This window comes from Argopecten irradians, chromosome 2 (genome assembly GCF_041381155.1).
Source record: "Argopecten irradians isolate NY chromosome 2, Ai_NY, whole genome shotgun sequence".
Classification (NCBI taxonomy): Eukaryota; Metazoa; Mollusca; class Bivalvia; order Pectinida; family Pectinidae; genus Argopecten; species Argopecten irradians.
In genome coordinates, this window is record NC_091135.1 from 68,300,999 (window position 1) to 68,317,831 (window position 16,833).

At 37.6% G+C, this 16,833-nt stretch overlaps 1 protein-coding gene across 2 annotated transcripts in view; it reads left to right on the forward strand.

The window, feature by feature from the left end:
• Window positions 1–16,833, forward strand: part of LOC138316311 (zinc finger CCHC domain-containing protein 2-like) — a 47,179-nt gene that overhangs the window by 17,199 nt on the left and 13,147 nt on the right. For both annotated transcript variants that reach the window (XM_069257968.1, XM_069257969.1), the window contains exons 2-7: window positions 592–769; window positions 6,559–6,635; window positions 7,703–7,774; window positions 10,361–10,424; window positions 10,647–10,692; window positions 14,338–14,501. In XM_069257968.1, the coding sequence (XP_069114069.1) occupies window positions 592–769; window positions 6,559–6,635; window positions 7,703–7,774; window positions 10,361–10,424; window positions 10,647–10,692; window positions 14,338–14,501 (601 nt within the window). The remainder of the gene's footprint in view (window positions 1–591; window positions 770–6,558; window positions 6,636–7,702; window positions 7,775–10,360; window positions 10,425–10,646; window positions 10,693–14,337; window positions 14,502–16,833) is intronic.

A 16,833-nucleotide genomic window follows, 5' to 3' on the forward strand; every position in this document is an offset into this window, starting at 1 on the left:
GACTCTGTGAGGTTGTATTTCATATGTTCTATGCTCTTCCATGGGATTAACCTTGACACATACATAATAAACATTTATTCTAAGTAAATCTTTCTGTTTACATTTCCCACTATACACAATTGTACATACTATTATGGTATTATTTGTAACTTTACTAAGCCTGACATTTTCATTCACATGAATCGGGCAATACCTTTATATGATCTGCTGATTTATGTTTACAAATATAATGCTACAGTGGCCATGGGTGTTCAGCTTCTAGCTTTATCTCTATGACATTATAACCCTGAACTTGACATAATTTATGGCCAGCAGGTCACAGTAGTGTAGATTTCAGAATGTTTTAAAAATAAAAAAGACAAGTTTCATAAATATATTTATATACAGAGAAATGTTGTAGGTGCACATTGGTAAAATGTAGTTCTCCAAAGTTTGGATAAATAATATGTGTGAGGGAACTGGAGGTGATTATATATAAATCATGTACAAACAAAAAGAAGATCTCTTGCCCCTCCACCCCCCGTAGTGAAAAGAAGATCTGTTTTTGTGAATGATTCATATGTTTAAATATCCTCCTCTTTTTCTATTCAGTCCAATTCAGAGACTCCAGCTAATGCTGTCACAAGTACAACTACCACCAGCACAGTCGCCATGGCAGCTAGTCAAGTCCAGCAGGGTTCATCTACACCTAGGACCTGTATCTGTTCTACTACAACACCCACCAACTCCAGTCCCCCATTCTCAGTGTCTTCTCCTCACAAACAAAAAGGTAAATACCCAAATATAACCCCACCAACTCCATTCCCCCAAATCTCAGTGTCTTCTCACAAACAAAAAGGTAAATACCCAAATAGAACCCCAACAACTCCAGCCCCCCATTCCCAGTGTCTTCTCCTCACAAACAAAAAGGTAAATACCCAAATATAACCCCACCAACTCCATTCCCCCAAATCTCAGTGTCTTCTCCTCACAAACAAAAAGGTAAATACCCAAATAGAACCCCAACAACTCCAGCCCCCCCATTCCCAGTGTCTTCTCCTCACAAACAAAAAGGTAAATACCCAAATATAACCCCACCAACTCCATTCCCCCAAATCTCAGTGTCTTCTCCTCACAAACAAAAAAAGGTAAATACCCAAATAGAACCCCAACAACTCCAGCCCCCCCATTTCCAGTGTCTTCTCTTCACAAACAAAATGGTAAATACTTAAATATAACCCCACCAACTCCAGTCCCCCATTCCCAGTGTCTTCTCCTCACAACCAAAAAGGTAAATAACCAAATATAACCCCACCAACTCCAGTCCCCCATTTCCATTGTCTTCTCCTCACAACCAGAAAGGTAAATAACCAAATATAACCCCCACCAACTCCAGTCCCCCATTCCCAGTGTTTCTCCTCACAACCAAAAAGGTAAATACCCAAATATTCCCAGTGTCTTCTCCTCACAAACAAAAAGGTAAATACCCAAATATAACCCCACCAACTCCAGTCCCCCATTCCCAGTGTTTCTCCTCACAAACAAATAGGTAAATACCTAAATATTCCCAGTGTCTTCTCCTCACAAACAAAAAGGTAAATACCCAAATATAACCCCACCAACTCCAGTCCCCCATTCCCAGTGTTTCTCCTCACAAACAAATAGGTAAATACCTAAATATTCCCAGTGTCTTCTCCTCACAAACAAAAAGGTAAATACTCAAATAGAACCCCAACAACTCGAGTCCCCCATTCCCAGTGTCTTCTCCTCACAAACAAAAAGGTAAATACCTAAATATTCCCAGTGTCTTCTCCTCACAAACAAAAAGGTAAATACTCAAATATAACCCCAACAACTCGAGTCCCCCATTCCCAGTGTCGTCTCCTCACAAACAAATAGGTAAATACCTAAATATTCCCAGTGTCTTCTCCTCACAAACAAAAAGGTAAATACTCAAATATAACCCCACCAACTCCAGTCCCCCATTCCCAGTGTCTTCTCCTCACAAACAAAAAGGTAAATACTCAAATATAACCCCAACAACTCCTGTCCCCCATTCCCAGTGTCGTCTCCTCATAAACAAAAAGGTAAATACCCAAATATAACCCCCACCAACTCCAGTCCCCCATTCCCAGTGTCTTCTCCTCACAAACAAAAAGGTAAATACCCAAATAGAACCCCACCAACTCCAGTCCCCGATTCCCAGTGTCTTCTCCTCATAAACAAAAAGGTAAATACCCAAATATAACCCTCACCAACTCCAGTCCCCCATTCCCAGTGTCTTCTCCTCACAAACAAAAAGGTAAATACCCAAATATAACCCCACCAACTCCAGTTCCCCATTCCCAGTGTCTTCTCCTCACAAACAAAAAGGTAAATACCCAAATATAACCCCAACAACTCGAGTCCCCCATTCCCAGTATCTTCTCCTCACAAACAAAAAGGTAAATACACTGTACTCAAATAGAACCCCACCAACTCCAGTCACCCATTCCCAGTGTCTTCTCCTCACAAACAAAAAGGTAAATACCCAAATATAACCCTCACCAACTCCAGTCCCCCATTCCCAGTGTCTTCTCCTCATAAACAAAAAGGTAAATACCCAAATATAACCCCACCAACTCCAGTCCCCCATTCCCAGTGTCTTCTCCTCACAAACAAAAAGGTAAATACCCAAATAGAACCCCAACAACTCCAGTTCCCCATTCTCAGTGTCTTCTCCTCACAAACAAAAAGGTAAATACTCAAATATAACCCCACCAACTCCAGTCCCCCATTCCAAGTATCTTCTCCTCACAAACAAAAAGGTAAATACCCAAATATAACCCCCACCGACTCCAGTCCCCCATTCCCAGTGTCTTCTCCTCACAAACAAAAAGGTAAATACCCAAATATAACCCCCACCAACTCCAGTCCCCCATTCCCAGTGTCTTCTTCACATAAACAATATGGTAAATACCCAAATAGAACCCCAACAACTCGAGTCCCCCATTCCCAGTATCTTCTCCTCACAAACAAAAAGGTAAATACCCAAATGTAACCCCACCAACTCCAGTCCCCCATTCCCAGTGTCTTCTCCTCACAAACAAAAAGGTAAATACCCAAATATAACCCCACCAACTCCAGTCCCCCATTCCCAGTGTCTTCTCCTCACAAACAAAAAAGTAAATACCCAAATAGAACCCCACCAACTCCAGTCCCCCATTCTCAGTGTCTTCTCCTCACAAACAAAAAGATAAATACCCAAATATAACCCCACCAACTCCAGTCCCCCATTCCCAGTGTCTTCTCCTCACAAACAAAAAGGTAAATACCCAAATATAACCCTCACCAACTCCAGTCCCCCATTCACAGTGTCTTCTCCTCACAAACAAAAAGATAAATACCCAAATAGAACCCCAACAACTCCTGTCCCCCATTCCCAGTGTCTTCTCCTCACAAACAAAAAGGTAAATACCCAAATATAACCCCAACAACTCCTGTCCCCCATTCCCAGTGTCTTCTCCTCACAAACAAAAAGGTAAATACCCAAATATAACCCCAACAACTCCTGTCCCCCATTCCCAGTGTCTTCTCCTCATAAACAAAAAGGTAAGTAAATGTAACCCCTACTTCACCAACAAAAAGTAGTATTAAAATATCATTAAGACATTATCATTTACTCTTACTCAAGATAGCGATTATCAGTATGAGTTCATCACCTCCCCCCCCCCCCCCCCAAGTTTGTCTTCTGTCAACTTTAAGTTCTTCAGACTATTTCTAAGATGTGAATCCTACACTAATGGTTGAAGTTGAGTAGGCCAGTAATCTGGTGTGGCTCTGTTAGGTAACCTTGACAGTAGTCAAGCTTATCTCTACAGCTACGACTATTATATACCTTCACTACATTCAAATGGCTAGTAAAATAGATTTTGGTGTATAAAATGTAGCAAGTAACAGACTACTGATAAAACTGGTGAATTATTCAGGTATTTAAATATTAGCATATATTTTGATGTGTTAATAACCCAAAGAAATTCTGTGTCAAGTACGTATACATGTGTTAAAGACATGTGAATAGGATTTGGATGTCATCAAATTTTTCAAGTGAAATAGCATTACTTAAAATAACTGAAAATACAGTTAAAAATGAAAATAAATCATCACCATCAGTATTCAGTTGGGAAAATATCTGTTTTGAAGTTATCTAAACTCTGCCTATAGATGATGTACTTTTATCATTATTAAGTAGGGAAAGTGTTCAGTATCTAACTCTTCTGCTACTAAACTTTTTTTGTTGTGATTGGCCTATAGAGTTGATCTGATAGTAGGTGTGTTGAATTGGGGTGTATTAGTGTATGTGTACCTTTACAACTATTGAGTGTGACTACCGGTAGGATAGAAATCGTGACATGACTGACTTGTTATTCCATAGAAGAGCTATTTTTATCTTACTATTAGTGAAGATATGTTGCAATCTTATTTGCGTCACATTTACAAATATGAGATTTTCATTTTATAGTCAAATGGTGATGATTAAAGGTTGAAATTGATATTACACAGTTTGACATGTGTCCAGTGATTAGGATCAACATCAACATGAAAGTTTCTATTAAGATTTTCTGAGTAGCAAGATTAACTGCTGTGTAATTGTTAAAGGGAGTTAAGTTTTAGACTTGCTTTGAATTGGTTTTAAAATGTTCTGATCAAGCATCATTACTTATTCGTAATTCAAAGTTAAGGTTGATCTCGCTCCTGTAAACATATCCATTTTGACATTAATAGATTTTGAGCATCAGGATCACTGATCAGCAATAATGAAATCATGTATTAGTTCCTAGCTGGTGATCAGTATACTTTTAGTAACAATACTGATGAAAATGATGGATGCTGAAATAAGAACTAAAATATTTAAATCTCTTATTGTAAACAATTTTGAAAAAGAAAATCTAATATTATTGATGAGTATTTAATTATAACCTTTTCAAAGGAATGACTTATGTGATTGTGAGTGATTTAAGTTGTTAAGACACCTTTTTGATGGTTTTATTCAAAATTTACACAACATTCTTACTCATTCAAGATGAATATTTGGATACTGAAAAGCTAGATTTGTCATTAAATAAGAAATATGCATTTCTACCAACCTTATTGAGATATTGTTATGCAATACTTAAGCTAAACGTCAATATTTAACGTACAAATTTTGTTTTTAATACAATAATGATTTTGGTGTATACAGTAATTATTTGTCACAGGATATAAAAATTATAAATTGGATTGCTGTCCCTTATGACTGGGAAGATTTGACTTTTATACGTGTACAATCATAGCTGTTATTACCACCATGATGATATAGGCCATTCCTTGTAGCCAAGTATTTTTGAGGCTGTGTCATTAGCATCATTTGCATAATAATAAATGATATACGGACATCTAGTATCTAACAAATGTCGTAAGAAAACTTCATTTCATCTGATAATTTATTCATTGTGTGTAGTTAGCTGAAAAATGTATAGCACTTTAGACGTCCCACTTTATCTAGGATGTACATGTATATATCAATCAATCAAGATGATGGCACTATCTCCTCTCTATACATTTACTTTAGATTTCCAACTGTTTCCATGAAGGGTGTGGGACATAGTAAGGGTTACATTATAGTACTAGTTTTACCTATATGCCTATCTCATCCCCTGGCCTCTTGTCCTGTTATGCCCTGTCGCATACTGTCACATACTGTCTTGGTTTATGGAGCCATTTATGTCTTAATATATTTTTAGTGGTATAAAATATACACTCTGGCTAAATCAACTTAAGTTATTTGTTTATGATCAAGGCTCTCAAAATCTTATTTTCTATGAGTTACACAAGTATTTCTTGGTATAGAATATTTAGTTCTGTTGACATGAATATTAGGGCTTTTATAATTTCAGTAACTCCACCAAAAGGGTATATGACGATGGGTGTCAATTATTTGGTATATCTTTCAAAGTTATCATTGTTCTATGATCAGAGTGACCATATATAGGACTGATCTATCATTTCTATCACTGATATATATTTTAATGTTTAAGTCATTAGGCAGTCAAATGTTCGTTTCAGAAATACTTGGAATATTTCAGTAACCAAAGGTCAAGGTCTTTATACATATACAATGAATGAACGGTGTTGGTCATAATTATTTTTTATCATTCAACCATTTCATGATGAATCATCTCTATTGTAACTTGATTGATTTCTGTACTTTGGCGCAGTGCTTATCAAGATCCAACTCCAGCAGTCCATTTCCAAACACTTTGTCATGAGGACCTAATTTATCTTTAAAAAGAATTTTTGATGCATTTCATAGTCATATTTATATATAAGGTCCTTATGATACAGCAATTAACTGATTTATCAATACTAAATTTATTGGTTTATGAAAAAAGATATGGTAGGGCCTGGTATGTAGTATTATATAACAAACAAGAAACTGATCAATTCACTATTACTTTACAATGCCAGTGCTGTGTCTGATGCTGTAAATGAGAAATGATGTTGTGGTTATTGAAAACTTGACAGAAAAGTTTAGTAACATTTTCTTTTTCTTGTTCATAGTCCACATCTGTAACATCGATGTTAAACAGGACAAAGGACATCGGCGACATGACAGAAAACATGAATATCGGTTACAGGTAAGAAAACATGAATATCGGTCACAGGTAAGAAAACATGAATATCGGTTACAGGTAAGAAAACATGAATATCGGTTACAGGTAAGAAAACATGAATATCGGTTATAGGTAAGAAAACATGAATATCGGTTACAGGTAAGAAAACATGAATATTGGTCACAGGTAAGAAAACATGAATATTGGTCACAGGTAAGAAAACATGAATATTGGTCACAGGTAAGAAAACATGAATATTGGTCACAGGTAAGAAAACATGAATATTGGTCACAGGTAAGAAAACATGAATATCGGTTACAGGTAAGAAAACATGAATATTGGTCACAGGTAAGAAAACATGAATATCGGTTACAGGTAAGAAAACATGAATTTCGGTTACAGGTAAGAAAACATTGTAACAGTAAAAAAGCAGTGCCAACATTATTGGATTAGCCTTATGCTTAAAGATGCTCCACTGCAGACAAGAACAATAATTGGTGTTTAATTGTGTATAAATATATGTCTAATTAACACAAAACATAATTTGAAATTATTTTTTCTGTGCGTGTGCAATCAGTACTACATTCCATATAGGATATAGTACCACTGATTTTTTCCGGGATGCAATAAATTATTTTTAATATTTTTGTCTTGATGTGAAATTAGAAGCTCAAACTTTTCAATGGTAGTAATGGTGTAAAGTAAGTAACTTTTATAACTGAAGAAAAATACTAAATCGTTTGCTTTTTGATAGCGAAAAAGTACCATTTTTCAGCAGTGGAGCATCTTTAAATAGGTTTAATATGTTGATCCTTTGAGCATGATGCTGTGTTCACATACTTATAGATATCATGAGTGAAGGTTTTTGTCCTGAATATGTATGTACCCTGGAGTATATACTAGTAGATATATAACAATCCCTCAAGGATTGGTTTACATACAGAGTACAGTAAGGAAATACATGTATTAACAGCTCTAACAAAAGTTGGCTCTGTCCCAGTCACTGCTTATATCAGCTACCAGAAATAACTTAACGTGAATATTTCTGCTTTCACTTTCGTTTTCAATAATGTTTTCTGAAATCTGTTCAGGTCACCTGGAGTAATGGAGAGATTAGTACAGTTAGCAAGACCTTTCAGGAGCTACGCGAGTTCCAGGCCAAGGTACACACTACCATCTTATTAATCACTTTATAGATCAAGGGGAAGTAATTCAAATTTTGGGGAATTAAGCCACAACAGATAGATAAATCAAGATATGTTGATATTACAAAACTACAGCAACATTTTAGTAATAAGAACATTCTTCATCCTTCTGTTTCTAATAAAGTGTAATTATATCAAAACCATGAAAATATATGAAACGGTAAATTTGGTATTGTTTATCAGCTCACCTGGCCCGAAGGGCCGGTGAGCCTTTGGGCCAGGTGAGCTTTTGCCGTGGTGCGGCGTCCGTCGTCCGTCCGTCAACATTTCCTTTAAATCGCTACTAGTCATAAAGTACTTGAAGGATTTTAACCAAATTTGGTCAGAAACATCCTTTGGGAAAGGGGATCAGATTTTGCACAAATGGTCACCTTGACCCCCCTGGGGCCGGAGGGGCTGGGTCCAATAGGGGAAATAGAGGAAATCCTTTAAATTGTTACTAGTCATAAAGTACTTGATGGATTTTAACCAAATTTGGTCAGAAACTTCATTAGGGGAAGGGATCAGATTTTGCATAAATGGTCACCCTGACCCCCCTGGGGCCAGAGGGGCTGGGCCCAATAGGGGAAATAGAGGAAATTCCTTTAAATGGCTACTTGTCATAAAGTACTGAATGGATTTTAACCAAATTTGGTCAGAAACTTTTTTAGGGGAAGGGAATCAGATTTTGCATAAATGGTGACCTTGACCCCCCTGGGGCCGGAGGGGCTGGGCCCAATAGGGAAAATAGAGATAATTCCTTTAAATGGCTACTAGTCATAAAGTATCGAATGGATTTTAACCAAATTTGGTCAGAAACATCTTTTGCAGAAGGGGATCAGATTTTGCATAAATGGTCACCCTGACCCCCCTGGGGGTTGGAGGGGGTGGACCCAATAGGGGAAATAGAGGAAATTCCTTTAAATCGCTACTAGTCATAAAGGACTTGATGGATTTTGACCAAATTTGGTCAGAAACTTCCTTAGGGGAAGGGAATCAGATTTTGCATAAATGGTGACCCTGACCCCCCTGGGGCCAGAGGGGCTGGGCTCAATAGGGGAAATAGAGGTAATTCTTATAAAATGGTTCCTTGTCATAAAGTACTAGATGGATTGTAACCAAATTTGGTCAGGAACACCCTTGTAGGAAGGGGATCAGATTTTGCATAAATGGTGACTTTGACACCCCTCCCCCCCTGGGCCTTTTTAAATGCTACTTTTCATAAAGCAGTGAATAGATTTATACCATATTTGGTAAAAAACCTCCTGGGGGTGGGGTGGGGATAGAATTTTGCATAAATAGTGACTGACTACCATGGGGCCAGAGGGGCAGGGCTAAATAGGGGAATTAGAGATGATTCTGTTAATTCACTATTTAGTTATAAAGCACTGAATGGATTTAACCATTTATATATCTAAAAATATCCTGCCTACATTTTCAAATCTGCCTTTTTTCCTTTTGGCATTCTAAAACTTGTCTTATGTTTTTATGCCACACTCAGTGCCAAAATTCTAATAATTGAACCCTCGTCACGACAAAGTCAGGTTAGGGGATAAAGTGTTCCATATACAATGTAATTGTAAGTTAACATTTTGCCATCATGTAAGTGACACCATTTTTTTATATATGATTTTAATTAAACTTCATACATTAGCAAAGTATCCTTGCACGTGAACCTCTAACAAATTCATGTTTCAGTTTCCCAAGGCCAGGTTGCCATTACTATTTATAGAACATCTTTGAAGGCAGGCACTGCTGAGACAAGTTATTTTGAAAATTGATCTTGATCACACACTTCATTCATACTATGAAATCTTGTTATCTCAAAGTCAATCGGACCATGAAGAAACTTTGAGATATAAAGTACACAAAGAATAGAATTAAACAGTCGGAACAAAACATTTGGCTCAAGTGAAGTGAGGTCTGAGAGTTAAGATTTTCAGATAATGAGGCTTGACTGTAGCAGTTAAGTATAAGAATATTTTTTAATTGGTCTAGTTGCCATCTGACCTGATTAAATCACAAAGATGCATGAGAGGGGATTTGAATTGCTTGCAATATCCGCTTTAGTCTTTATCAAGCAACTATACATGTAAAACATGTACTGGGAAATTCCATTGTCAACAGTACAACTAGTGAGTAGATGTAATCATGCTCAACCTTGATTAAAAAGACTAAATAGTGATACTAGTATGTCAAATTCTATATATCTGGATATAAATTTTTTATGGAGTTGTGTACAAACAGCGTTATATACTGGCATCTTATTCATGATGCTGAGGTGGCACTCAATGCAAGAAGTAATAATTTGGTTTAAAATCAATATAAGTAATCTTGAAGAGGAACAATCCTATATGATAAACTAAAACATGTATACATTGGAACAACTGTTTACTTTCACCATAATTGCTACAATGTCCAAGTGAGCGATACAGGCCCCATGGGCCTCTTGTGTATTTTGAAAAGTTGTGATATTAACACTAAAATTAGTGATTTGATAGAAATCCTTTCTCTTATTTGATGGTATTGGTTTGATATTGAACAGCTATGATATATTTTGTTTAGTTGGTGAAGGAGTTTTCAGCTGAAGCTAGTGCCCATAAACAAGAGAGAAAGCTGCCATTTCTTAGTAAGTTATCAATACATTTTTTCTTCCTTTAGTTTTAATGAAGTTTATTTTCTCACCGCGACCTTCATGTTGTAAAAATGCACACAATATTTCTTTTCAGGCAAAAACCTTTTAGCTGATGCTTTTTAAGATATGAAAGCAAGAATTTAAAAGCAATAAATTAGATCAGGAAAATGTATTTCCTTCATGTTATCTCAATCCATACTCTTGTTTATTACACAGGTAATGCAAGCTCAGGTACCCGTGAAGATATCATTAGTTATACCAAGTAAGTCACTATTATGTCAATAAGACCACTGAGTTGGTGTGTCAATACAACCACTGGGTTAGTGTGTCAATACAACCACTGGGTAGGTGTGTCAATACAACCACTGGGTTAGTGTGTCAATACAACCACTGGGTTAGTGTGTCAATACAACCACTGGGTTAGTGTGTCAATACAACCACTGGGTTAGTGTGTCAATACAACCACTGGGTTAGTGTGTCAATGAAACTACTACCACTGGGTTAGTGTGTCAATGAAACTACTACCACTGGGTTGGTGTGTCAATACAACTACTACCACTGGGTAGGTGTGTCAATACAACTACTACCACAGGGTTGGTGTGTCAATACAACCACTGGGTAGGTGTGTCAATACAACTACTACCACTGGGTTGGTGTGTCAATACAACTACTACCACTGGGTTAGTGTGTCAATGAAACTACTACCACTGGGTTGGTGTGTCAATACAACTACTACCACTGGGTTGGTGTGTCAATAAAACCACTGAGTTGGTGTGTCAATACAACCACTGGGTTAGTGTGTCAATGAAACTACTACCACTGGGTTGGTGTGTCAATGAAACTACTACCACTGGGTTGGTGTGTCAATACAACTACTACCACTGGGTAGGTGTGTCAATACAACTACTACCACTGGGTTAATGTGTCAATACAACTACTACCACTGGGTTGATATGTCAATACAACTACTACCACTGGGTTAGTGTGTCAATGAAACTACTACCACTGGGTTGGTGTGTCAATACAACCACTGGGTTAGTGTGTCAATGAAACTACTACCACTGGGTTGGTGTGTCAATACAACCACTGGGTAGGTGTGTCAATACAACTACTACCACTGGGTTGGTGTGTCAATACAACTACTACCACTGGGTTGGTGTGTCAATAAAACTACTACCACTGGGTTGGTGTGTCAATACAACTACTACCACTGGGTTGGTGTGTCAATAAAACTACTACCACTGGGTTGGTGTGTCAATACAACTATTACCACTGGGTTAGTGTGTCAATACAACAACTACCACTGGGTTGGTGTGTCAATAAAACTACTACCACTGGGTTAGTGTGTCAATAAAACTACTACCACTGGGTTAGTGTGTCAATAAAACTACTACCACTGGGTTGGTGTGTCAATACAACTTCTACCACTGGGTTGGTGTGTCAATACAACTACTACCACTGAGTTGGTGTGTCAATACAACTACTACCACTGGGTTGGTGTGTCAATACAACTACTACCACTGGGTTAGTGTGTCAATACAACTACTACCACTGGGTTGGTGTGTCAATACAACTACTACCACTGGGTTTATGTGTCAATACAACTACTACCACTGGGTTGGTGTGTCAATAAAACTACTACCACTGGGTTGGTGTGTCAATAAAACTACTACCACTGGGTTAGTGTGTCAATACAACTACTACCACTGGGTTGGTGTGTCAATACAACAACTACCACTGGGTTGGTGTGTCAATACAACAACTACCACTGGGTTGGTGTGTCAATACAACTACTACCACTGGATTGGTGTGTCAATACAACTACTACCACTGGGTTAGTGTGTCAATAAAACTACTACCACTGGGTTGGTGTGTCAATAAAACTACTACCACTGGGTTGGTGTGTCAATACAACTACTACCACTGGGTAAGTGTGTCAATACAACTACTACCACTGGGTTAGTGTGTCAATAAAACTACTACCACTGGGTTAGTGTGTCAATAAAACTACTACCACTGGGTCGGTGTGTCAATACAACTACTACCACAGGGTTGGTGTGTCAATACAACCACTGGGTAGGTGTGTCAATACAACTACTACCACTGGGTTGGTGTGTCAATACAACTACTACCACTGGGTTAGTGTGTCAATACAACAACTTCCACTGGGTTGGTGTGTCAATAAAACTACTACCACTGGGTTGGTGTGTCAATACAACAACTACCACTGGGTTGGTTTGTCAATACAACAATTTCCACTGGGTTGGTGTGTCAATACAACTACTATCACTGGATTGGTGTGTCAATACAACTACTACCACTGGGTTAGTGTGTCAATAAAACTACTACCACTGGGTTGGTGTGTCAATAAAACTACTACCACTGGGTTGGTGTGTCAATAAAACTACTACCACTGGGTTGGTGTGTCAATACAACAACTACCACTGGGTTAGTGTGTCAATAAAACTACTACCACTGGGTTGATGTGTCAATAAAACTACTACCACTGGGTTGGTGTGTCAATACAACTACTACCACTGGGTTGGTGTGTCAATACAACAACTACCACTGGGTTGATGTGTCAATACAACTACTACCACTGGGTTGGTGTGTCAATACAACTACTACCACTGGGTTGGTGTGTCAATAAAACTACTACCACTGGGTTGGTGTGTCAATAAAACTACTACCACTGGGTTGGTGTGTCAATAAGACTACTACCACTGGGTTAGTGTGTCAATGAAACTACTACCACTGGGTTGGTGTGTCAATAAAACTACTACCACTGGGTTGGTGTGTCAATACAACCACTGGGTTAGTGTGTCAATAAGACTACTACCACTGGGTTAGTGTGTCAATGAAACTACTACCACTGGGTTGGTGTGTCAATAAAACTACTACCACTGGGTAGGTGTTTCAATACAACTACTACCACTGGGTTAGTGTGTCAATACAACAACTACCACTGGGTTGGTGTGTCAATACAACTACTACCACTGGGTTGATGTGTCAATACAACTACTACCACTGGGTTGGTGTGTCAGTACAACTACTACCACTGGGTTGATATGTCAATACAACTACTACCACTGGGTTGGTGTTTCAATACAACTACTACCACTGGGTTAGTGTGTCAATACAACAACTACCACTGAGTTGGTGTGTCAATACAACTACTACCACTGGGTTGATGTGTCAATACAACTACTACCACTGGGTTGTTGTGTCAGTACAACTACTACCACTGGGTTGATATGTCAATACAACTACTACCACTGGGTTGGTGTGTCAATACAACTACTACCACTGGGTTGATATGTCAATACAACTACTATCACTGGGTTGATATGTCAATACAACTACTACCACTGGGTTAGTGTGTCAATACAACAACTACCACTGGGTTGGTGTGTCAATACAACAACTACCACTGGGTTGATGTGTCAATACAACTAGCCCACCACCACTAGGTTTGTGGCAATACTATGCTCTGACAAAATATATCACAATTACATACTCTCACATCCTGGTTTGATATATGGAGATGGGGCACTTTTGTCTTACAAACGTTTCTAGATTCAGTAAACACATTTATTTTGGAGCAATTAAATTTTAGTGCAGAAAAAAACCCTTACTTCAGCAGGTTAGTGTTTTGATGTGTTATATTGTGATACTAACTGCACACAGAATACACATTAGTCCAATCTTAGTTTAGTGTAAAATGTGAGGGAGCCTGCTGAAATAGGAGTATTGCTAAAATAAGTATATGTGCAGTTTTAATGCAATTGATATGTTTCAAAACCTAACATACAAATGCTGAGAAATCATAAAATTTCATAAAGATCTTGTGTATACTTTGTAACTTGTATAGTCCTTAGTTTCCATGAATTTTGTTTCCTTTTACCAGACAATTGACACAACAGTCACAACATATACTGGAGTGTGACCTTGTGAGGCAGTTTTTCCAACAGAGTGTTACCGCCCCTCCTTCTAGTCCAGCCGGCCCCAGCTGTGTGCCTGCTAATCCCCCGGTCACTGTGTCCACTACTGTCAACAGGAACGTCTCCGAAGGTAGGTTAACTATCCAAGGAATCTGCAACATTATTATGGATGAAATATTTTTATTCTCAATTGTAGAACAAAACTCTTAAAAGTGACAGGCTTAATGTATATTGGATCTTTTATAACTTAACTAAAAAGGTTGCTTGTTTTCCTCCAGTTCTTAACAAATTTAGTCTGATTAAAAATATAGATCCTTAATCTCACTCTGTTTGATAAAGGATCTGACAACGTCCCATGTTTGATCATGTTCTGGTGACCTTTTGAATTGGCCAAACAAATTGCTGCTTCATGAATCTTGGAAGTAAATTTAAGGGGGCAAAATAGTTTTCAAGAACTGTCTGAATCATTTTCATGTATGTAGTCGTCTCGCCCAAAAAATATATAGCTGCTGGGATGAAATATCGCTTTATCAGCTGAAAAGCTAGGTGGAAAAATGTATTTGAACTGAAGTACATGTACAGGGAGTATATTAAAGGTCACCAGAATGTGACCCCTACTGTCAGAACCTCTATGGACTGAAGTGATCATAAGGATATAATTAATTTTTATTATCCCCCGCCCAACGTCCTTCCGTCCGTACATTCCGGAGCATAACTCTAAAACCAGTAGAGATATTTCCATGAAACTTCATACACACATTGGTCTTATGGTCTAGTAGTGCCTTTTGCTATTTTTAGGTTTTCATTTTTTGCATTTTTTCCGTAACCATGGAAACATTGTTGAAAATATCATGGTAAATGGTAAATGTTACTTTGCAAAACTCCACCCATCTTTGTGTATATAGTCTAATATAAATGTCAAGGCTGTATACCTGATTCAACAATTGCAGCCCCGCTCTACTTGAATTATACTCCATCTTTCTTTAGCTCAACTTCCTTTTTCCTGTTTTTTTTTCATACACATAAGTCTCCACAATCAAACTTACTTCAGCTTTGATATCTCCATTGGCGGGGGATCTGAATGACTATGTCCTTGTTTGTTTCCATACTAAATCCAACTCTCTGATTGGCAAATTCTTTTTCTTCATATACTATGAAGAAAAAAAAATCCGAAAGTGGTGTGAAAATCCAACGTAATCATGACGTCACAATAGAGACGTCAACATTGGGTATTGATTTAGAAAAAATAATCCATTGGAAAATCAAAAGAATCTTACATTAAAACGTACTTTATGTTAACAAGTAGTTTGAAAAATTAATAATAAGCATTGATGTAACTATTTTTTAACTTCATCGGGTTATGAAATAAATTTTGTATGCAAACTTTGTGAGAATCTGCTATTCACACAGTTTGCTAAGAAAATTTCTTTCATACTCCTATGAAGTTAAATAGTAACATCAATGCTTAAATGTATTTCATTAGCCCACCATAATCAGATGGTGGGATATTAAAACTTCCTTTCGTCCGAGGTCCATCGTCTGTCCGTAAACAATGCTTGTTACCACTGTTTCTTAGAAAGTATAGTAAGGATCTGTCTTAAATTTCATATGTAGGTTTCCCTAGGGTCCTAGGAGTGTCATGCTGATTTTGAGACTGATCGGAAAAAAAATATTGCCGCCAGGCAGTCATCTTGGATTTTGGTAGTTGAAAATTGTTGCCGCTATTTCTCAGAAAGTACTGAAGTGATCTGTCTCAAATTTCATATGTAGGTTTCCTAGGACCCTAGTTATGTATATTTCATTTTGGGATCAATCGGTCAACAAGATGGCCGACCGCCTGCCATCTTGGATTTTAGTATTTGAAGTTTGTTACCGCTATTTCTGAGAAATTACGAAAGGAATCTGTCTCAAATTTCATATGTAGGCTCCCCTTGGGCTCTAGTTGTGCATATTAGATTTTGGGAGACATTGGTCTTCAATATGGCCGACTGGCCGCTATCTTGGATTTTGATAGTAAAGTTTAAAAAGAAGAGAAAATATCCCTCTTTCCATTGTCAGACATAGATCATTCTTTGGTGGACGCCAAGATCCCCCTAGGATCTCTTGTTTCTTTTATAGTAGACATTTATCAAGAAATTTGAATTTGAAAGGTTTTCGGACAGAATTTCTTGACATCATCAAGATATGTTATTTTTATTTAAATTATTTTATGATATTTTAATTTCAGGTCAACATGCACATTGATAAAACATAATCTGCTATACCAGTTTCAGGATCAACATGTACATTGATAAAAACATAATCTGCTATACCAGTTTCAGGATCAACATGTACACTGATAAAAACATAATCTGCTATACCAGTTTCAGGATCAACATGTACATTGATAAAAACATAATCTGCTATACCAGTTTCTGGGTCAACATGTACACTGATAAAAACATAATCTGTTATACCAGTTT